The following is a 24,033-nucleotide window of genomic DNA, read 5'->3' as shown; positions in this document are numbered from 1 at the left end:
CCGTAATATCAGCAAATATTTCTGCTTTTGTAAATCTGTTCTTCCCTCCATAACGGGGTGCCAGCAGGACCAGGAATGCTTTGGATCTAGGAATGTGCTGGTTGGCAAGAGGAACAAAGAAATTGCTCACCCAGAAGGGCAAAACAGGACTAATGCTTTTGTCTGCTGGGGAGAAATTGCACAGAAGTCAAGCCAACAACTTTTGCATGCAACCAGAAAGGTGCTGTTGGATGCTGCTTTTAATGGCAGACATTGATATTGGTCATTAATGAGAAATGTCTTCAGCAACTAAAATAAAACCAGACCCTCAGACACTTCTGTGGTTGCATAGTCTCTCGACAGATACTGCCCACTGCCCAGTAATGTCAGGCTCCCCGTGAACTTGACAAGGCAGCTGCTGTTCTTCCCAGCCTTCTGGAAACAGGCCAGCTGTGACATGTTCTCGATATTAGTTAGCTGCAGGGCGTATTTCATTCTGCTGCTCTAGGCAATTTGATAAAGGCTCCTTCCTCCCACTCCAGAATTAACCCGCCCAAACTGTAGCTGAACACCTACCTGCAACAATACCGCATTCACTAGGGCTCCTGCCTTATTTGGTTAGTGAAAATTTGCTTAAATTGGTTGTTTCATACAAAGGAACACTTAAATTCCTTAAAATGTATCAGGAGTCGATTGCTACAGTTCTTTATGAATAAAGTTATTTTTAAGAATTGTTATCCTTTTCTTGACACCAAGTTAGTTATGCAGCATAAAATAAAACTTGGTCTCCACCCCTTAGAGAAAGAAGGGGAAAATCTTCAGATGATGTATAATTGTTGAATATAAGAAACCATGAATTTCCATTTTCAGTGTTGCGTTGTCCTTAACTCCAGACCTACAGGAAAAATTACTCTGTTGGGTTGTGGCATTTTCCTCATTTGAGGCCTGTGGAGCTATCCAAGGATTTCCATGCTTTGTTATTATTTTACCTAAAGTTCAGATTTTTCCATTTTTCCTTCAGACAGTTACAGATAACGGCCAGCATGCTGGAGGCACAGTTCAGCCTTATCTCGCACCAAACAGAAAGTGCATGTTCTTTGTGCCCCGTGCCGGGAGGTGGCAGGGGCGCAGGGGATCCCTGTTCATTTATCCACGGAAAAGTGGCACCCGCCACTTTCTTCGCCTAGTGAAAAGGCACGGTTATTACCAGCTAAGACCTAATTTTATATCAGTTCCCTGCCGTGTCAGGTGCGGAGCAGCATCTGCGAAGGGTTCCCTGCACCATGTCAGAGTGATGGCTGGTTGCTAGCTGTCAGCACACTGCTGCTGCAAAGGACAGCAGAGGAAAATCCCACAGTATGCTCAGTTCTGCACCCAGGGACCTGACCGCTGCGAGGGGTCGGCTGGAGCCCCGGGATCTGGTTATCACAACTGCCCCGACACAAGCGCCGTTGAGGTTAAGGCAGGTGACCCTGCCCTGCCTGAGGCCCCGGGGCTGGCGGCGCCCCAACGCCCACCCGTGCCAGTCTGACCAGTACGGAGGTGTGTGTTGCCCATGCCCTCAGCAGACTGTGCCCGGGGGAGCTGGATTTTGGGGGGGGATGATGCTGCATCAAATCCTGTGATTCTCAGGAAGACCCGAAGTGATGGAGACAGTCCCTCCTCTTTCCTCCTTCAGCACGCACAGAGCGGTGGCGGAGCACAGGCCTTCCCTGGATGGCAAGCAGCGTTCTGGCCGTGCATGGGGGTCCGTCTGTCCCTGGGGGTCTGTCTGCGGAGCCCCTCCAAGGAGACGAACGCCCGAGGGAAGAGCATCCCAGCCCTGGTTTTGGAATGCCAGCAGCCACACACCCTGTTCCCCCCCCGGGGGTAGGAGCGATCTACCCAAGGAGACACGAGGGGACACGGGGCATCCCCACACGGTGTCGGGGAGGGTCAGGGTAACGGGGAGGGGGGGGGGGGGGGCAGCCCGGGGGCACCTGCCCCGCTGCGGGGCTGGGGACAGCCGCGGCGAGGGGCGGCCCGGCCAGGAGAGGGGACCCGCCCCGCACGGAGGGGCAGCGGCGCCGCAGGGGCTGCGGGCGGCTCTCCGCGCCTCCGGGGGGGCGGCTGCTGGCGGGGCCGCCCGGGCCGCGCTCCCCCGCCGCCGCGCCGGGCCGAGGCCGCTGCAGGCCGCGAGCTGCCGGAGAGGGCGGCGGCCCCGGCGCGGCCATGTTGAGGGCGGGGAGCGCGGAGGCGGCGCCGGGGCCGCTGCGGGGCGCGGCGCCTCCTCGCTGCTCGCCGCCCGCCGCCGCCGCCGCTCCTCCTCGCCGCCCGCAGCCGCCGCCGGCGGGCCGCCCCGCTCCATGGCGACCCCCAGCCCCTGCATCGTGGTGAGTGCGGCCCCCGGCGCCGCCGCGGCCTCCCGCCGCGGGGAAGCCTGCCCGCCGCCGCCGGGCCGGGGGCTGCCCGAGGGGGTGTCTCCCGCTTTGCTGAGGGGAAGGGGGTCCCTCCCGCTGCCCCCCGCCTCAAATCCGGTGATCCGTGAGGGAGCGGGGCGGGCGGCGGGGCGCGTCCCTCGGCGGCGGGAGCCGCCGCCCCGCGGAGTCACCTTGAGGGGAGCCCCGGCCTCCCGGCGCCGGGCCCGGGGCTCCCCGCCGCGCCGCCCCCGGCCCCGGCCGCGCCGCTCTCCCTTCCCCGGGCGCCGGCGGGGCGGCTGCGCGCCCTCGGCCGCCGGGCATTGCGGGGCTGCGCCGGCGGCCACGGCGGGAGGCTCGGGCGGTTGAAGGCGGGGAGCGGCGGGGCTGCCGCCTCAGGGATGAAGGTGAAACAACTTCCCACCGCTCGCAGCCCCGCGCCGCTCAACTTCCTATTCCTGTTGCTCTCCGCGGCGAGCTGGGGAGGCACCGGCTCCCGGGCAGCCCCAGCCGCCGCAGCGTGCAGTTCGGAGGCGTTTGTGGGGGAAGAGCAGTCGGGGGGTATTTTTGCATCATCGCCGTATCTGCTAAGGCTCTTACAGACTTCATTCCCCCCCCCCTTCCCCCCTTCAAAGCTAGCGCCGGGTGCTCATGCGAGGCATGTGGTGTCTCACGGCTGAGGGCTGCGCCGGCCGCGGGGTTGTGCCTGTAAATCCTTGCAGTCAGTAAAAAAACCTGATAAAATCTGTAGGAATTCCCTACCAGATGCGGAAAGGAAGGTTCAAGAGACACGCTAGGTACAGGGATGGGTCTGAACCACAGGAAAATACCGTGTGTTTTGGGAAGGGACATGTCTTACTCCTTCAAACACCAGCCCGCGTGGGACCCTCTGAGGGGCTGTTGTGGATGGGAGGGTGAAATACTCATGAAATTCCCACGGGAAATACTCATTAGGGTTTGCACACCAAAAAAAGACACCCCGTGTAAACTGTTGGCTGAGCACAGGCCAAGTAAGTGCTTCCTTGGGCACCGAAATGAGCTTGTGCCCTGCAAGGGCAGCGGTAGTCAGAATGGGCGCTTATAATGCCCGCCCTGGTGAACTGTCAGTAGCAAGCTTTGGTTTTCCCTCTGAATGTCTTAATTTCATTTTGCATGTAATAGCCTTCAGCTGCATAACCGGGGATTGAAGTAATTACAAAACGCAGATTGTCATTTTCAAGCTGCAGCAGGGTTAAGGTTCAGGGGAAGGTTGTCCTTGATGCTGTTGTGACAATATGCCCTGAACCTCAGCAATGTTTGGTGTAATTATAAACGTAAGTTAATCCCTTGTCCTAATTAATATACCCTTGCTGATATTACAGGCTGTTTCATACAGGGAGTTTGCCCGTGTGGAACAGGTTGCTGAATTAGGGCTTTCGTTTTCATATTCTGAGGGATCTTGAACACCCACGGTTTGCAGAGGGTGCTGAGAAGGCTTGCTTCACAGCAGCCTAACTTGTCGTGCTCGTGTAGCTGTCTTGTCTTGTCCTGAACGCTGGCTCGTGTGTTTTGTTGTGATTTGGTGTTGTGGAGATTTGGAAGATGTCTTGTGTCAAAACTCTGCTTGCTTAATTGCAGATGCAGGTTTTGCATTACAGTAGGAAAATCAAAGGTGTTAAAAAGCACCTTAATTATTTTTTTTTAATGGAATATAGAGATACACTGATGTGTCATAGCTTCGTTTTCCTGCTCTCTGATGTAGGAGTATGTTGTTAGGACTTAATTTCTTCTCCACATTGTATTGCAAGAGCAGCTCGTGGTATATCAAGCAAGTCTTGAGAACTGTAGGTTCTGTCAAATTACATTTTATGCTGTGTTCAGCGTGAGTAATGTTTTTATATATAGGGAGGGAAAATAAGGTGATCCTGATGAGCATAATGGGTTTGATAATTTACTGAATAAAGCAAAGGACGTGCAGTTTCTCACCACAGACTTTCTATAAGGCTTTGTAGAAATCTCACCTTGTTTCCTTTTCAGATTGGCGATGATGAACAAGGTTACGACCTGGACTTGTTCTGCATACCTAAACATTATGCAGATGATTTGGAAAAAGTCTATATTCCTCATGGGCTCATCATGGACAGGTTTGTTTGACTTCAGACAGTACACTGCTCCAGCTGATTCCATGACGCTGGAATAAACAATCTTCCAGTGATAGTTTTGCCACCTGGTGATTGTCTAAATAGATTACATTTAATCAGAGGCTAAGAAGTAAAAGTGCTAATTAACTCTTTCTTGTTTGGCTTCTAAGAGTTTTTACATTTGCAGTTATGCTATTGTTTGGAAATTTGTCATGATTTTTGAGTGAAATTTTATGGTGTGTAGCCATCTATGACTTTCTTTCCAGAGTTTCTTTGATGTTTTACCTTCTTAAAACCTAATGAGAAGATGTTACTTGTTGTGCCAGTTCAGTCTGAAAACAATTGTAGTCTCTTGAATGTCCTTAGAGTATTAATACAAGTAAATTATTAATCACATCATCGTAGCTTTTCTCATGTTCGTATGGTAGAGAAGTCATATCCAACTTTCTCTTACCTTCTGGGAAAGACATTATCTTCTGCAAATACCAATCTGTCACTTCTGTGGTTGCTGAAATCTGTGATGTGCTGTGGAAGTTTTATCTCATTTGGTCAGAAATGGGTGCATAAGTCTGTGAGGCATTTTTGGTTTACTTTGTGTTTGAAAGTTGCTAATTCCCTTTAAGAGAATGAACAACAAATTTGGTTGTTGGAGACACACAACCATTTAAGAGTGGTGCTGGGTGGAACTTCCTGGAGATCTTGTGAATAGGAATGCATCTGGATTTTGTGTGGTCCTGTTTGATTAGATATAATAAACATTCGTATAAAATGTGGGGTTTTTTTTAATATTGTAAAAACTTTGCACTGAAGGTCCATATAGAGGAAAAAAATTGGACAAAGCACATGTCGTTAAGTAATTGACGTAAAGTTTGTAATAGTAGGCTTTCTCTGAGAAACCTGCTGTCAGCTGGCACACAGTAAATACATACCATGCTTTCTAAAATGAATTGCAAGATAAATTTAGAAACAATGATTGCAGAAAAAAGGCACAGTGTTCTGTTGCTCTTCTTTGTTGGTATTGTATTTTGCAGTTAGGACAAATTTCTGGCATTCTAGCTTGGCTAGTTTAAACATAAACTCTTCAGTTTACAATTTGAGTTTGTTTTTTTTTTTGCTCCTCAGTAAGGGCTACTGCGTTTTTGGTTGCGTTAGCTTACATCGCTCTGTGCATGGAAGCTGAGCCTGTCTTTTCAAAGGAGAAAACGCACCTTCATGTCGTGTATCTGGCAGTGAAACAGCTTCAGAGTGTTCAGATTTGCTTTGGCTGAGCGTGATGTATGAAAACAAAGGCGTTTGGCAGTGCTCCTGTTAGATTAACCTTGAAAAGCAAAACTTTGTTGACCAATAATGTGTAAAAGCGACAAGTAGTAGGCAAATATTTCTGAGCAAAGTGTGTTTCCAAGTTTGATGCATGTGTTTGCTACTGTTAGCAGTATAGAATGCTGCTGCTATAGTAAGCAAGTGAAATGTGATATGACAGCTAACTCTTTCTTGGTTTTGTACAGGACGGAGAGACTGGCACGTGAAATTATGAAGGGCATGGGAGGACACCACATTGTAGCACTCTGTGTACTCAAGGGTGGCTATAAATTTTTTGCTGATTTATTAGACTACATCAAAGCACTGAACAGAAACAGTGACAAATCAATCCCCATGACTGTCGACTTCATTAGGTTGAAGAGTTATTGTGTAAGTATCTCTGCAGTACCCTGCAATTTTTTAATAAATTTTACTAACTTCGAATTATTAACAGAGGTGGTTTAATATTGTTACTGTCAGAATGTACTAATATTAAACAAATAGTTAAGGGAATTAAGAGTCACAAGCTAATTTACTTTTCTCTACTTTATATTATGTAACCTGTTTTCTTTAGACCTTGATATCTCCACTGAACAGTAAAATCCTTGTGCAGAGCAGAGAGACCCTTTCCATGTCCTTTACTTGTTAAACAATTTCCTCTCGGCCCACTACTACAACTCTAAAGCTGTGGCTCTAGAATAATACTGAGGATACTCCTACAACTGTGGTTATAAAACTTCGATTTTATGAATTTTTATGTGGCTTAGACATCATTCATTGGACAGGAAGACTTGAAAGCTGCAAAAATTAGCTCATCTTTTGTTTGGCTTAACCAAACTATGAACAAAACTAGTTGTATTTGGCCTTGAAGAAATACTAGATTCATAAACCTACATTTGTAATTAGTGGCTGTTGAATGTGGCACTACCTTTTCAAGCCTGAGCTTAGGTTGTCTTGGGTTTACATTTTTGGAAAATAATTTATTTTCATTCTGAACACAAGGATTTAACTTTATAGGGAAATTGAACATTCTGTAACATGAGGCAACGTGTAAGTTTTATAGAAGGAAACATGAGGTTATGTTGTGTGGGTCAAAGGAAGAAGCAGATGTGTGTTAGTCCTGTATGCTTCCTGATTTACTGACAGCCTAGTCTCGTGTTTTCAGGATGGTATTTATGATTTGTTCGATAAGACCATCTGTAGCATGGAAATAATTACCTCTTTTGGTTTCAGTTTAGAGTGTTTGAATAAATTATTTTGTAAGGTTATGCTGTTAGTTCTTTCTCAGCATCTTTACATTCAAGCCAGCAGTATAGGCTGCATCTAGTAGTTGTAGACGAGTGCCTGTTTCAGTAGAAAAAACCAGAGATTACTAAATTGCAAACTCATCCTCGCCCTTAATTTCATTAAGCTGTGAAACTAGAGATGGAGTTATTTGCAGACATAGTTTGGACTGTCAAAGAATCAAAGAACTTCATAAATTCACGATCGCTGTTGAGTGATCCGTTAATATTTCATGGCCAAGCCCAGAACTGCACAGGGCTTTGGTCAAGTCCATTTGCAAGACGAGCAGCCCTGCCTGCCCGAGGCATACACGTGGCTGGCTGTCCAGGGGTTACCTGGAGACCACATTCACATTTGCTGAATGCAAGGCATTAGCCATGCTCTTTAACGAGAGGGCAAGGCTGGATAGAAAGGTTCATGCCAGCCTTTGGTTGTATCTCACAAGGGGCTCTCTGTGCTTGTGCACTGTATTTAAGTCAGTGGGTGAGGGCTGTTTGACACCCTTTCCTTCTGCTCTCCCCAAAAGATTCAGGCTCCTGCCATGTTTCTACTTAACCACTAAGCCACCACATGCCCATATTCTGCCTGTAAAAGCCACAACAGAAAGCTGAATGCCTCTATTAGAGTATAATATGTTAAAAATAGAAAATGATGACTCCCACCTTTTTTTTTGGTGAGGAAATTGTCTATCTGCTGCTTTCTTCAAGGAACACTTCCAATAACGTACTTGGCTTGTTTCAAAAAGCAATATAAAGACTGCACCTTTTTACTCTCTCCACCTTCTGAGTGACTTGGAAAAAGCTATTGGAAAAATGGTTTGAAACACCTGAAAAAAACTGTTAAAATGCAAGGCTGCCTTCTTGTATGCATGTTTTCTTCACTGGTGTGTTAGGCATGCTTTGGTTCATTTCTTTACTACAGCTGCTTTTGTTTATTACTCCCCAGAACTACAATGCCTTGATATTATTAGGAGGGTGAGCAGGAAAATAGTTTTTATGGAAATTAAACGCCTGGTTTTGTAGTAAAAGAAGAGTAGATGAAAAGTGCGGAAATTTAGACAGAAAACTGTCTAAGCAGAATGTTTTCCTTGAGGTCTTGACTTTGGGGTTTTTGGTTTTGTCAGCCAATTCTATAAAAGAATGTTTTCTTGTTCTAGATGAGTGAGGAGCTCCTGTTACCTGATGCCTCCACTACAGTGTTTATGAGCATTCCATTTCTGTGGACTCTCTTAGGGGTTTACTAATATCCAGATTTATGTCCTTCAGATTCCTTAACTTGATAGACTGGATAAGATTGTCCTAACATGAACATGTATGTAACAGATTGACTAGGTCTTCCATCACTAATAGTTGTCAGAATGCTAAATCTGCTCTGTAGTTTTTTTCTGTGCTTTACTAGGTGGAAAGATCTGCTTTTAGTGATGGGAAACCCATCACAAACTGTAACGGACAGTTGAAAGTGGAGCTAGCTCTCTTATCACCATCTTTGGATGCAATTACTAGATCATGCTGCCTGCCTTTACAGACTGGATAAAAGATGTTAAAAATACCCTGGTCCCATAAACAAAGCAGCTGAACTTGTGTAATGGATCTGAAATTGATGTAATTGAGATTCTATTCTTGTTTCAAACCAATCATTTAATATTTACAAGCGTATGGTTGGATGTGGGGTTTTTTGTGTTGCAATGCAAAGTTCATAGTGTTCTGCACCCAAAAATAATTCTCAAAGAATACTGACATGATCAAGCTGCGATTAAACTTTGTTTGGAACTCCAGCTTTCCGAGTCCTTACAGATGAATTTTAATGATCTGGCAAGCTGGTAAGAAATGAAAAGATAGTGTTTGTGAACAGACCCAGGTCTCAATATTCTTGACAAACAGTTTATTTTGCTTGTGCTACAAGAAGAATGGCTTTTCACCAGCCTTCTGCATCGAAACTTGGAAATGAGCAGACGTTGCTTATGTAGTCATGAAGGGCAGCCAAAAGGCAATGGATGTGGTGCACTGTTGCTTGGGAAAATAGGGATTTTCAGTGGGGTACATGGTAAAGTCTGGTTAGGCTGGTTACGGCAGTACTCTGAAAGGTCTCTGTTAACCAAGCCTTGTAGCAAATACTGGAAGGAACTTAAAATGCCTTTTTAAAAGGTGGTCTTGGAGTCACTTGAGTCAAGAGTTAAGATTTTGTAAAGCATTCTTGTTTTCCAAGAATGGGGAAGCAGTTAAAACAGATCTAAACAGTAAAACTCTTCTGTGTTAAACTACCAAGTCTTACCAGTACTGAAATCAGAAATAATGCTCCTGAAGATCATTAAAACATTGCTTAATTATTAGACAAAGTTCTTTCCAATGGAATTCTGGTTACAGCCAGTGTCAGAAATTCTTTAACTTTTTTATCCTTTAATTGCTCAGCAGCTCAGCACCTGCATAGGAATGCAGGTTTATATGCCAATGAAGATTTATGTTTTGTGTTAAACAGTGTAGCAATTTGTGTGGGATTTGGTGAGAAGGGCAAGGAGAGTTTCTGTAGGTTAGGTGTTTTTTTCTCTGCTGCTGATCATCACACTTCAATATGTGTAATCCAAAGGTTTACAGTAACCTACAGTTTTGTGATGCTCTTGTTTGACTATGGTGTGTTGCTTTCTAGCCAAACATCATCAGGAACCTGATCTTACGCATAGACTGAGCAGTAAGAATCTGTCATCTATGCATGTAATTTTAACGGACCAAATACCTGAAACAACTTCTCCATCATTGATTTGTAAGGAATGATGTTTTTTTACATTATTCCGTGGAAGTGGGATGAAATCCCTGTTAGTGTAGGAATAGATAAAGAGAGAATCCTGTAACATAAGCAAGGAGAAGCTTAAAGAAGCTGTCCTTTAAGGTAGTTTTTAAGGTAGAGTGAACGCAGCAAATGTCCTTTAGCTTTATGAATGCAGTGCTTAAATGAATCAATTCTAGTGCTTGATCTAGCCAGTATCACAGGCATTCAGCAGCAGTGTGTATATCTATGGGGTCAAGCAGCAATCGTTTTGGACATCTTTGGTTTTGGACTTTTTCAACACAGTGACATCGATGCTGTTTGGTTTAGTTATTGTTTGCACTGTTACGGAAGCACTGAAACAGTTGGCTGTTTATCAAAAATGAATGTTCCGTATAGTAATGAAACATGGGAGTTCAAGTTATACCACTCTGAAATTACGCTGAACTAATGCTTTCTTTAAAGCAGTTGGGGTAGAACTGAAAAGATACTTTTTCTAATAAGTTTTGGCTTTTTTTTATGTTGCGTCATTGTAATCTTAAAAGGAAAGTATTTGTTAGTCTTATCGTCTGCTTTTATGTGCCTAGAGCTGTCGGCACTTCTTTATCCCAGATCGCCAACACCACTGTCCAAAGGATTTTAATACATTTTCTCTTTAGTATCAGCCCAGCGTTTACTTACTGTGTACTCGGTGTGTACCTCTCCCCATAATTTTTTTCCCCTCTATTGGGATAACATTTCTAAGTTTTGCCTACAATTCATATAGCATGAGTGTCTGTCTTCATGTGACTGTAAAAACAGGAAGCTGTGTGTGGCTGTCGCTGTTCCCCTGTGGTCCCCTCTGTATTGCATCTGTAATTTCTGGGGTTTGGGAAGGAACTGCTGTTTTGCTGCATGTCTGCAGAGTTGTGTGCACGCTTGGGCTTCAAGCTGCGGCAGCAAAACAATACCATTTTTCTAAAAGGAAGATATGTGGTAAGGAGTTACGAGAATAAAGTTTGATAAGCAATAGTAACCTTTGACTGAAATGAAATTGTAGGATAATGTGGCTATGTGTAAGTAGTACAATAGTAAGCATGTCACATCTAACATGAACTGTGAGACACTGTCAAGGTTTAAAGTCAGTTGAATGACTTGAAGTAAACTGCAAAGATCTGTGAAGCACCCCTAGCAACTGGTTTTAACTTTCTTATATAAGCAGTTAATTACATTTTTATCAAAGTTTAGTTTTACTGAAGCAAAATGCTGTGCTGTAGTGATGGTGTTCCTATGTTGCTGTTCAATTAACTATAAGAAGTAATTTGGTTTGTTACCAATATTTTTGTAAACTAGGCAAACAAAAGCTTTTCTGGCTATTTTTCTGGTTTATATTTCTAAATACTAATCTGTGCCTTGTTTGCTGGTTATTCTTATTACTTTGTTATGATTGTTTGCTCTTATTCAAAGAGTAAGGCTTTCTATGTTATTTATTTTATTTTATATTAAGGCTTCAAACATTAAAGTTTAAAACGTAAATTACCAGCTATATAGCAGCATGCAGCTTTGAAAACAAAGTGCTTTTTGGGGGGGTCTTATTTCCATATCTGTAGGGAATGCATAGCAAATCATCTTTTTAGATACATATGTTTATGTAATGGTCACAGATGAGAGATGGTGCCTGCATTTATGCAGATCTGTTGTCAAATCTCAGTATTTCAGATTAAAGGAATATTGTCTTTGAATTTGATCACTTATAATTTCTTAGTTGATAAAGAGATGCTGTTGGTGCTGTGTTTCTGAAGACATTAACATTCACTGGCTATGTACTTTGTAGTTTTGATATTTACTGGAAGAAAAAATTATTTTAATTCTGGTAATGCTAATGCTCACTTTCCTCTTTCTTAGAATGATCAGTCAACTGGAGATATCAAAGTCATTGGTGGGGATGACCTCTCAACCTTGACTGGAAAGGTATGGCTCTTGGTATGTTTAAAACCACTAAAGAACCCACATACCTGCATGGTTTTAAGGCTACTCTTTTAGTGTGTGAAGCTTATGAAGTTAAAAAAGAACAAACACAGAAGAGTTTCATTTAAGTATTCAGCACTGTATACTAGGATTGTGGAGAAGCCCCACCAAAGCCATCAGTTTAGTCTGAACTTAAAATCGTCTTCACTGTCTTCAGTATCAGCAAAGTTTTAGGAGATTTGGTTTTCTCCAGTGCCTGAGAAGAATAATCTTGTGTGGGTTGTCATCTACAGACTACCTTTAAAAGACAGCAGCGTTATTTATTGGCTGTATTGTTTTGCTGAAGTAGTAAAGGGATTTTGTACTGCCGAGACATCTGATGTGCAGCCCAGGTTAGGAACGGAGGTTGCTGTTCCAGGCAGCAATGAGAAGGAAATGCAGAATGTGAATTGGGAATCTGCTGTTCTCCAGTGACTCTGTGGAGATCATTGAGCTTGATTTCCAGGACTAAAGCTTCAATGCCTCCTGCTCTGTCAGAACACGTTACTTTCCCCTTCTCCTTACAAATACGTGATCTTTAAGGCACATATGTCTCAGTTCAATATGAAGGATGTAGGTATGACACAATTTTGTGTCTCTATAGTATGATACTCCTTGTTTCAGAAGAATACAAATTGTGTAGGCTGTTTACCTCTCTTTTGCATCCATCTAGGATTCTAAAAGCCCAAATAAAGACCCCTTTGTACACAGCATGAGCAGTTGAGGAGAATCTCATTGCCACCTAATTGTAATTAGAGCTTCAGAAATGTTTACTAGAATTCACTGTTACATGGTATGTTTACATGTACCATAAATGGTACAAATACTTAACTGCAACAAAAATTAGTAAATTATAGAGATTAACATATATAAGAAATGGCATATTGTCTAGATATTAATGGAGATTTTTCTTTTTCTTCTTTTCTTCCCACCAGAACGTTTTGATTGTAGAAGTAAGTATTATGTTTCACCTTGAAGTTCTAATGTTTGACTGGTAAGAGTTCTAATAGAAGTTGTTCTTAAGCCAGAAAACCTACAGTTTCTGGTTTCAAGGCTTCCAGCTTCTGATTTCAGGCTTGAATTTTAAAAGTGGGCTCTGATTTAGAAATTATCTGTGGTTTAAATTCTCAAATTGCATTCAGCTGCTAAATTTAACAAGGAAAATAACCATATAAAATTGTTTGCATTTGCTTTCAGTTTGCTGGAATTCTGTCAATTCTAAAATGACTTTTTTTTTTTTTTAAGTAGCCTGAACAAAGTGGTATTAAGCATATTATTGTTTTGGGTTTATAACAGCAAGGTAGAAAATTAAACTGCAGGGGTAGAAAGAGGTTCTTAGTAGGAATATCCTAAAATACATGAAAAACAGATCTAAGCCCAGTGTCCCCGTGTGTAATTTTCTTTAGAGAATAGTGACATAGAATACGCTAATTCTTAAGGAGTGTTTTAACAACTGCTAAATTCCCATTCCTCTCTCTTGTCATAGTTCTGTGCATGATACCAGGTACGATATACCTCAGTTTGATTTCCTAGTAGGTACTGTTGGTTAATTCTTGAAAGTTTCATACCGCTTTCTCGGTGGACGGTGTTGCTTATGTTCCGCAAGTACATGAGTATTGCTTTAACAATGGATGTTCTTGAGTAAGATTGCCAATTTCAGGATGGGGAAGTAGCAGCAGACAGGAAGAATAGACGTGCAATCTAATAATGTCTTAAGGCTCCAAATAATGGAAGTGGCTTGTTTATAAGTAAAAAAAACAGCCAGGGCAACTGATTCAGCAGCTGAGGGGAAGGATGTTTCCCCTCATAAAATGTGTTTTTTATGTATGGTTGGTTTTGGATATTTTTTTTAATTTGAGAAGGTTATATTATTCCACAGGAAGCACATTCGGTTCCAAAACTCCTACCAAAATAGTATGTATACAGCAGTCATCTGTGTGACCAGTGGTGTCCTTTGAAGTATATTTTGCTTCAGATAGGCAGATGTGTTTAATTATGTATCTGCTCCATTTCAGATGAATGTATGTCTTTAATGTCCCAGACAGCTAACTAGGTTAGTTTCTCATTTGTTCGGTGAATCATCTTCCAGTGATTTGTCTTATACACTGTCAAACATGAATCCTTTTACCAATCACCTGTGTTTGGTGTGTTTTAACTGTCAAACAATAAAAATGCACATTTATTGTAGGCTTAGTATCTTGTGCACCAGAGCACCAGGCTTTTCTATACTGCATCCCTTTAATGTGCAAAAAGATCTGTACAAAATGGAGATTCGCCTCCAATAAACAGATAATCACACAATACAAAATCAGTAATAGGTTCTGTTTTTATTTTAGAGCGTGGAAGTAGCTACTTCTGTTTATTCACCAACTTTTATTTTTATCTGGATATCTGTATGTCTTTAACTTTCCTTGAGTTTATAACCATGATTAAAAGCATTAATTGTTAAAGGTGGTATTGCTGACGGGTGCTCTGTTGAGTTTTTTGTTTGATTTTTATTTTAATTGGGAGTCATGGGAAAATAAGCTGAAAAGAGGACATTGCTGCTTCTGTGTTACCTCCTTCACTTCAAATAGATTTGATTTCAGACTAGGGTAAGGACTGTCCCTCTAAAGGCTGTGTGATTATTGGAGTGCAATTGAGGAGTCCATTTCTGTTACTTCAGTTGTAAGCCATATATTCTTCTTTTTTTCTGCTTATATGTGCAGTGGATGGGATTAAAATGATGTGTCAAAATTAATTTTACTGTGTTTGAGTATAGACTTTAGAACTGCATCCTGATATTCCCAGTGCAGTTTCTTTGGATGTTTCTTGGAACTGTAATGTAAATTACGCTCCTTTTTCTTTAATTGCAGTAATGGGTTGTTCTGCCTGTTTTCCCTTGTTAGTTTTCTTGCTGTTGCATGCATCTGTCTCTGAGCTGAATGGGAAGACTAATACTAATTTTATCATATTCAAATGAAACATTGTTTGTCTAATAGCTACAAGGAGCAAGCCATAAAATCTACAAAAGGAGCCAAGAAGGTCATAGTTCAGTAACTTTCAATGTCATAGTTGTCCAGAACAATTGAGAACTGTTGTTAATTTGTGTTATCACTTTACGGAGCACAGTTGTATAAGCACAATATGGTGTTACATCTCACCTGTCCCTGATTTCGAACAGTATCTTGGCATATTTTCATGCTATTGTGGATGAGCAATTTCTGTGGTAGAAACTTGAAAATGTTACTCTGACATGTTTAATACTCTTTCTTACATGGGTTTTTTATTTTCAGGATATAATTGATACTGGTAAAACAATGAAAACGTTGCTGTCTCTACTTAAGCAATACAATCCAAAGATGGTGAAAGTAGCCAGGTATATTTTTAATGATGATTATTTGTGCTGTATTTCACCTTAAGAAGGACACACAGTGTTAAAAAAAAAAAAAAAAGCAAAAAAAAAAAAAAGTAGAATACATTTCCGTGGAAGAGCAACAGGAGGAAACATTTCTGCGGGAGTCCTATATGATGTGATTTGTTGGAGTTTAGTATTTGTTTAAACTCGAAAAGTACTTTTCCTTCTTATGAGAACATGTATTCGTTAAGGCTGGCGAAAACACTATTTCCAGTCTTATTGCTGGAAGCATTTCAGTGCTTCAGAAGGGGATGGTTTGTGCATGCCAGGTACATGTCTTGCTTTATCATGTTACGGTAAGATTTGTGGAGTCCAAGTTAGATTTAGAAGAAATTAAATCTTTTGGACTTTAAAAAAAAAAATCCTTTCAAGTTGGTAGACGTATTTTCAACACAAATTTAGTTCATAAATGCAGACTTTTACTAGAGAAGGGGATAAAAACAATCAGTCACATATATGTAGTATCTATCCAAACATGTTCATTTGTGCTTGCGCTATCTACAATTTCAGTGGACCGCAGTGCTGTGCAATATACCTGTGCAATGGAGACCTTTTTTTAGTCTGCCTTCTTTAATTGTAGAATTAAATTGGTTTGCACACCAGCATTACTGTTTGTGTAGTGTGCATAGTGCAGCTAAGCTTTAGAGGTCATTCTGTGAGAGTCACCCAGCCATATGCTCTTCCAGGCTTTTCTACTTAGTTACATCTTTAATCAATTAGTTTCAAAACATTTTATAATTAAATAACTTACAAGCAACAAGAAAGGTTGAGAATAATACTATATTATTAACCAACATGAGCATTCTTCCTACTTCTTTTTAAATTACATCTTTTGCACTGCTATGCTGTGGCGGTGTATTTTACAATAAAAGCATAATGATTGTTGGGGATTAGAAATAAAGCAGAGCTGTATGTAATATCTGGTCGGTTGTGTTGCCATAACAATGTCAGAGCAGTTGTTAGACATACGAGAACAGCTTTTCTTGCTGATAATCTGGAGGTGACCTGCTGAAGGTGAGGTTCTTGAGGATTTCTCCCTGGCCAGATTAAGTGTTTTTTAAATACTTTTTGCTGAAAAGTGTCCTAACACTGCAGTGAATATCACAGGTACGATAGAGTATGAGCAAAGTCCAGTTTCCTATTGTTTGAACCTGTTGCAATAATGTGGGTCTGCCAAAGACCTGTGCAGGTAAACATGATCATTCCAGATACTCTTCAGGGTGATGTTCTTAGTTACTTCACTTGACTCTCATCTCTTTTTTTTTTTATTATTATTTTTGGTTTTTTTTAATTTCTTTCTCTCTGACAATTAAGCAGTTGTAGCAGGGAGGTGTGAGTTAATGCTAATATGACTTTGGGGTGTCTTTGATCAAATCCTACACCAATTTTCAAAGATTAAGTCTCACAACTAGAAGTTTCAAGAGACTTGTCTAAAATTGAAACTGTGACTCTGACAAATGAAGAAGTCCTACCTTCAGGAGTGATCCAGCAGGGAAGATCTGTGCTTAATGCACAGAGTTATGCTGACCTCTGTCATTCCACTCAGCCATTGACCATGCTTGCTTTTCCTCCCAAAGTCTCTGTATCTCAAAGACAGACACATCAGGCCTGTGGGGTTGACTTCTAAGAGGTAGAAGTGCTCAACTGAAAAATGAGCAAATCAAACTAAACTAGCAGGGCATTTTTCTCTGCTGCAGTACCCTCAACTCTGTGTCTCCACGATTTTTTTTACACCTCTGACTATTAGCTCTGGAAAAGTGGAGCTGGTTTGTATCACCTGATCATCAGAACCACTTAGATTTTCTTTATGGGATAAGTAGTACTGCCAGTGAGAAACAGTTGAGGGCATGTTGGGCAAGTACAATTAAGGTTTCATTTAAGCAGCTGAACTTTTGTTTCATACTGATGCTTTTGAAAAGAGCTCAGTTGGTCTGTCCAGATCCCAAGTTGTTGCCACTGTACATATAGGCAAAATTGTGTCTGAAGTTCTTAACACACATAAAACCCCATTAAGTCACTCTTCACAATGAAAAACCATCCAGGTCAGTATCTCCTAGCCTCTTCCTTGCCATAACCTGTTAGTTATCCTTTAGGCTGTGAACTGTTCGTGGGTCTAGGAAGTGTTGATTTTGTCGTTATGATGAGCTGTACCTGCAAATAAAATAATAGTTTAAAATATGCGTAGTTATGCTTTGTTACACACACTTAGGCCAAATTCATCTTGTCTGTCATTGAAACAGTCTCATATATTTGTACCCAGTGCTTTTCCATGTTTCAGTTTTACATTGGTTTTATTTGACAGTTTGTTGGTAAAAAGAACTCCTCGAAGTGTGGGATATCGGCCTGACTGTAAGTAACTTTTTGACAAACATTATTAATTTTTAAAAGTATGTCAGTGTATTGTGTACCCTTTGGTCAGAGTCCAGGGATGTTCCAAACAAGCTTTCACTAATGAAAAATTGATAGATTTTGCTCTTACTTAGGGAATTTAAGTATTTGGAATGTATTTTGACAGAGTTAATCTGGATTTGGTCTGATGCTTTTTCTTCTTAACTTCCTGTAACATTTTACTATACGAAAAGCAAACTTTGATATTTTGGTCCAGGTTACACCCTTTTCATGTGCAGATTTTCCCAGCTGCATGTAGTCAAATGCTTTGGGTAGCAGAATCTGCTGGATTCACCTTTGACGCTTTTGAGAGTGATTTGAGTGCCTAAACCTAGCCACCTCCTGCTGTTTGGATGTCCCCAGGAATATTGGAGGACTGCACGGGGTAGCAGGTCTGATAAAAGTTTACAGTGATAAGAAGCCTAAATTGGCACAGAGTTGGTTATGTCTAGGCATCTGAATTACTCCCTTCTTGTCTTCTCCTGTCTGTCCCAAGACCATAAAGAAAATAATAGCATCCACAGCAGGCAGTTGGACCAAAGTGACGGCTTCTCCTGCCTTGGGAAGGGCTGTGTGTTTTAACCCTGTTCCAGAGGCTGAATTCCTGTTAATCTAAGCCATGTACTTTCACTATGGAAGTGGAGTGAATTTAGCAGCAGAATCGCATCCTCTTCTTCCTCCTTTTCAATGTTGTACAATAGTCTGGAATGAAGTTTTTCAATGCCTTAAAGCTTAATTGAGGTGTTCCCCCTCAGTCAAGGATGCTCCTCATTCCCGAGATCTTATTATAGGCTTAGCTGGGCTAATGGTCTGCCTTTTGAGCATCTTGCAGCAGATGACTTGTTTTGCCATCTGTCCACAGAGGCAACCTGTTCAGTGCAGGACACGTGAGCTCTGAAGGAGGAGACAACAAGGCAGTAGTGGCTGGGCCTCCATTTTGTCCCTGTATTGCGAGGCCAGGTAGATGCTAGACATCACTTTAAAATTTTTCCAAAAGCACGCACAGCCTTTTATTTGAGCGGTACAGTTTATCTCCCTGTTTTCCTTACAGACCCTCGTTATAGCCAGGGAGAGGAAAAACTGCACAGATTTCCTGTGCTCAGGTGTCTTTGATTATAGCATGAGGGGAGAAAGCCGTTTGGAAATTTTATATTTTATGTATGTAATATTTTTTGGTCATTTTATAGTGTGTGTGGACAGGTTGGGCTGATAACTGCCTGACCACCCACGAACTGTCCTGCTAGAGCTGTTCAGATAATCTATGGAATAGCTGATGTCCTCGTCTTAGGCAGCTTTTCTGGGAGGAAAAAAAACCACAGCCAAACACAAAAAACCACCCACCCACCTGTTACTGAAACCTGCAAGTGACTCCATAAAGAACAGAGCGCTCTTTGCTCTTCACCATTCTCTGTACCATGGAATCAGCATCTAAGATGTGCTCTAGCAACCGCAGTATGTTCCTGCATACCAGGCCATTGCCTGCAAGTCGCACGAATGGAGTCCATCTGGGCAGTTACTCAAGGGCAAAGGATGGGTTTTCCTGCAATAACTGGTTCTGACGTTTACGTTATTCTGTACTTTCCCAGCCCTTCACAGAAAGTCCGGTTGGGCTTGCACATCCATAGCTTTGAGGAGCTGATGACTGAACCTGCCTCCTCATGATGCCTTCGGGTACCCTTCCTGCAGCCTGAGGCGCAGGTCCAGCTCCCAGGAGTGCTGCCTTTTAAGTGATGCTGGGTCGGGGGGTGACTTGTGCTGTGCTCACCAGTTCCATGGCTTCTGTACTGGCATGTCAAGCATCTAGGAAGTCCAGGAATTGGCTCTTTTTGTATGTATTTGCGAAGTTGCAGGAAATTTTCAAGGAATTCTACGTTCTGATAACAATACCCTGTCTGTAGATTTAAGTGCTTCCATTCATTTCTTGCAGAGTGCATGCTAGCACCATGCTGCTGCGTGGGAACCAATAAATACAGCCATTTAATTTTGCTTTAGTTGATAAATGAAATCAACAAAGTAAGTTAAAATTTTAAAATAGCTTGAACTTAATCTGAGCATGCCCGAGTGAAAGAAATAAAACGAGTTAGGATGGTCACATATCTGTAAAATTCCAGATTGTCTGTATAAAAAAAGTCTAGTGAGCTCTAGGAAGTTCTTCTCTAACATACTGGTGACTTAACGGTCTTTTTCAGTTGTTGGATTTGAAGTGCCAGACAAATTTGTTGTGGGATACGCCCTAGATTACAATGAATACTTTAGAGATTTGAACGTAAGTAATTTTTCCCGTATGTTTTTGTCCATTTAAAACTAGGGAGGAGGAAGGAAGGGAAGTCTCCTCACATCACACTCCCTCCTCCTCTGTAAATCACACCTCGTGTGCAAATCTGTTCCGTTGGTGGTGCAACGATGAGAACAAACCCTAGAGCAGCAGGACAGTGTTTTGGAGCTTTTATGAAACTTTATTTTGCTGCATGCAGAATGGAGGCTACACATCTCCTGTCAACTGTGAAATAATGCAAAGCTTGTGTGAAGTCTCTTACCTTACCAGATGTCTGCAACAAATAAGTGCATTTCCTTAGTGATGGAAGAGTTAGAGAAGAGACACCTTGGAAGTTAAGAGGGGGTTGCTTTTTATCCTAAGTCATTAATTCTTCATCTGGGTCTCGCCAGCAGACATGGGGAGGAGAAAGAAGGCAATGCTGGGATTTTTAGACAAGAAAAGGCTTAAATTATTCTGCATAAACAGTATCACAAGATTTTCATACTGAAATGTGTATGGTACGCTTTTATTTTTGTCAGAAACACATTATTGAATACGGATGTAAAACACTGGTCTCTTTCTAACAGGATCTTTTTATTTTATTTTGTTTCAGCATATCTGTGTGATCAGCGAGACAGGGAAGCAGAAGTACAAAGCATAAAAGCATAGTTCAAGTGCTATGACAACAGAGCTTTGAAATGTTTTGTTTACTGAGTCCTATCTTTCACAGGCTTCAACTCTGGTACACCAGCTAAAATTGTAGAATGCCCCAGCCTCATTGTCATATGCTTACTATAATTTATTGCATGTACAATATAAGAGCTCGTCTTGTTCATTTATATTTTAGAAATGTAAACAACTAGTGCAATTCTGCACTCCTTATTTTGATTTGCACTATGACTCTACCGACTATTGCTGCCCCTGGTTGGGTTGTGCTGTTTGTGAGCTTCGGAGTCTAACTCTTGCAGTGGTAAATTGCTTAAACCTCATCAACCCAGAACTGAAATAGTTCAAGTACTGTAAATGTCAAACATTTTATGATAGGGAAGTCTATTAGTAATATTTTTAAAATCTGTAATTTAAGTTTTATATTTTAATGCACAAATGTGATTGTGATTAATGGATAGTTGCACCTTTGGGTGTTATAAAGCATGAGGAGCAGCCAGTTACAGTATCTGTAATCTCCAATGAGCTCATTGAAATCTCCTGGAGTTGCCTTATTGCTGTAAAGGAAGTCTGGGTGAAAAATCTCTCTCTCTCTCTCTTTTTTTTTTTTTTTTTTGTTATTTTTATTTAAAGGAGATGGAATGACAAAACAGAATGTTTAAACCTAGTTTTAGTTGAGCTGCCTGTTTCTGTTAGGTTTTTTTTTTCTTTAAAAATCTCCCATCAGTCAGTGGAATTGCCTTTTAAATTTAAACAATTTTAATATATTTGTGAAAAAGTATTGTAATGTTTACTTTATAAGATCTACAAAACAAAGTACTTTAAATAAAGGCTGTCTCTTTAAAATAAGCCCCATATATCTATGCCACTCATTCTGTATATTAAAGTGCTCTTGACATTTTCTTCTCAGTAATATTTTTCAGAAGTGTTTCTGAACAGTGAAGGCAGACTCTACATTTGTTATCTTTGTAGAGCTTTTGGTTAACATTATCCTGTCTATAAGAGAGATGATAAAGTGCTGAGGGAATACTGAAACACTTGCGTATTCCATAACCAAACTAGATTTCAGAGAAAATGGTGTAAGCACTGTCCTCTGTTCTGTTTTGGCAAAAATAAAGAGTGGAGACTGCATGTTTATTAAAGACATACACATGGAAAAATCCCCACCTACAACCGTTTTGTAAGTAATCGTTTGGCTTCATTTCATTAACACCTCTGTTCGTGTTGAGTTTAATTCAAAACGTGGCAGCCAGTCTCACACCTTGTCCTTGTGCTGTGCTTTGTGGTCTCTTGTCTCACAGGGTTCTTGTACTTCTGCGCGTGGATTCTTCCACTGTACGCTCAGATTTAACACTGCTCAGTGCTTAATACGTAATGAACTTTTTACCAGCCTGTTTTGAAAGATTTTTTTCTGTGGTTTTGAAGTTTGAGCCATGTTTCTGTGCTTTTCAAAGTACTGCATGTTGTCCGTCCATGGTGTGCTCAGTTACAGCTGTAGTAGTTAGTAGCAGACCTACAATATGAATAACTCACCCATTGTAATTTAGATCAAATGACCACAATCTATTTGTAGGAGATCTATTCGTAAATCAAAATTCTCATTAACAAATATCAGAACACTGGTTGTGATTATACTATACTTTTGCGATGTTATAATGTTCCAAAGAGCTTATTTTACCTAAATGCACTACAAAGACTGGTGGTATTTATAACGCTGTTTGTGTTTATGCCTTTCCAAGAACCTGTACTGTCCCTGGGATGACTTGTTGCAAAAACGTATGATGCATCTCTAAGAAGAGGAAACACAAAAGCAACATAGAAACGTGTAAACCCACTCGAGAATTACTACATCTGCTGAAGTTTTCATTAGTTCTGGTTGAACTTAAGTTCTAATCTTAAAAAGTAGCGTTTTCTTCAACCTTCTTACTAGGTCCTACTTCACAATGTGTTTTAAAATAAATTCATGGCATCTAGAGGTTACACTAGAGAGGTCACTGCAAAGTACCCATTTCCACATGAAAATAGTGAGGATTGGTGATAGTTGATATCTTTTAGGATTAAACTCGTAAATTAGTCTATCCTGAAATGTTTTCTTATCTTGGGCAGGATGGTTATTCAGATGCTGTGATTTGGGAAAGGGAGGAGAGGTTGAGTCATCATAACAAGTGCTTTAGCTTGTATGTATTCCATATACAAATACTGTATTCCACACAGCTGGAGTGGGGAAATGACTGGTCTGCGGGGTCAGGGGTAGGAACTGCGTGGAGGTGTGCACATGGTGGAATCACAGAAGAGGCCGGGGAAGATACTCCTGAGCTACACTGACCTCGGGAGCGATGCTGCAGGAGCCCAGGGCCGCCTCCCAACAAACCTCACCCGTGTCCCACGGAAAAAGCCCATTTCCACATTTCGAACGCTGGGGAACAGACACTCCCCTGCCCCTGCCTTCACACAGGCGCTTGTCAGGTGAAGTGTGTCGCCCCAGAGGGACTCCTCGTTCAAAAGCTTTTGTTACTTTCTATGAAAATTGTTCGGAGGAAAAGTTACACACAGGCGACAACAGTTCTAACATATTGCAGCCTTTTACAGCACCTGTGCTGGCGCTACAGGAAGATAAATTCTTACTTGAAAAAAGTTGAAAATGCAGTTGTTACTTTTAATTCAGTAATTTCGGTTAAAAGACTGGGGTTTTAGTCACACCTTTGCAAGTTAAATGCCAGCTTTATGCAACCCAGATGTATATTGTTAAAGCATTATGAAAGCACAGAGAAAATCTTGTATTTGAACGTTTATGTGGCATTTGAAATTCATTATGGTTCCACATTTTATGAATCACAAATGTATGCTGGAAAAATAATTTTGAATATTTATAGGCTTTGCTATACTGTCTCACCCTGTGACATCTGGCATTTCTGTACATTGTGATAATTCTCGCCTGCCGCATGCCACTGGCGCTGCCTGGCTGGTGCCGCAAATATGTAGCTCTGGGTTGGAGTGTTTATTCTTCGTGTTTTAAATTCACGCTGATCAGAATCTAAAGTGCTCCAGAGCGAGCTGGGAGATGTGGTGGGAAGTCTCTCTGTGACCTGAGCTGGCCGCTCACTTGGGGGGGGGTGTGTGGTGTGTGAATCCCGGTTTTGAAAACTGAGGCAAAAGGAGGATCTTTAAGTTGCCTTGTAATTGTATATCCTGACTGATTAAATGTTGGTTGTGTTTCATTGTCTGTTACGCTCTGAAAATCCTGTCAAGCATGCACTAAGCCGGCAGCGAGGATCTGACGCTACTTAGAGGGAGCTGGTTACAATTCATTAAAGGACTGTCTGCCGTGTCTGGCTGCTTTTAATTCCCACCCAGGTTGCACCTTGCAAGATCAGATCTCAACTGTATGCATGCACCTTTATAAGCAAATGAGACATGACGGTGGTCTTTTTTTTCTTTTGTTTTTGTAGTGTTTAAGGACTTAATTTCACAAGCAGGTGTAGTTCGATGACTGTTCCGATG

General features: G+C 41.5%; 2 protein-coding genes across 2 annotated transcripts in view; both read left to right on the top strand.

The window, feature by feature from the left end:
- The window catches only part of LOC130158635 (P2R1A-PPP2R2A-interacting phosphatase regulator 1-like), a 180,493-nt gene that overhangs the window by 67,445 nt on the left and 89,015 nt on the right, over positions 1-24,033 (top strand). The window lies entirely within an intron of this gene.
- HPRT1 (hypoxanthine phosphoribosyltransferase 1) lies at positions 2,221-23,750 on the top strand. The gene is made up of 9 exons (XM_056359436.1): positions 2,221-2,351; positions 4,392-4,498; positions 6,001-6,184; positions 11,723-11,788; positions 12,760-12,777; positions 15,100-15,182; positions 17,524-17,570; positions 19,799-19,875; positions 20,480-23,750. Exons 1-9 carry the CDS (start codon positions 2,325-2,327, stop codon positions 20,525-20,527), a joined length of 657 nt encoding a protein of 218 aa, XP_056215411.1. The 5' UTR covers positions 2,221-2,324; the 3' UTR covers positions 20,528-23,750.

This window comes from Falco biarmicus, chromosome 14 (genome assembly GCF_023638135.1).
Source record: "Falco biarmicus isolate bFalBia1 chromosome 14, bFalBia1.pri, whole genome shotgun sequence".
NCBI lineage: Eukaryota > Metazoa > Chordata > Aves > Falconiformes > Falconidae > Falco > Falco biarmicus.
This window is presented reverse-complemented; position numbering and strand designations above follow the sequence as displayed.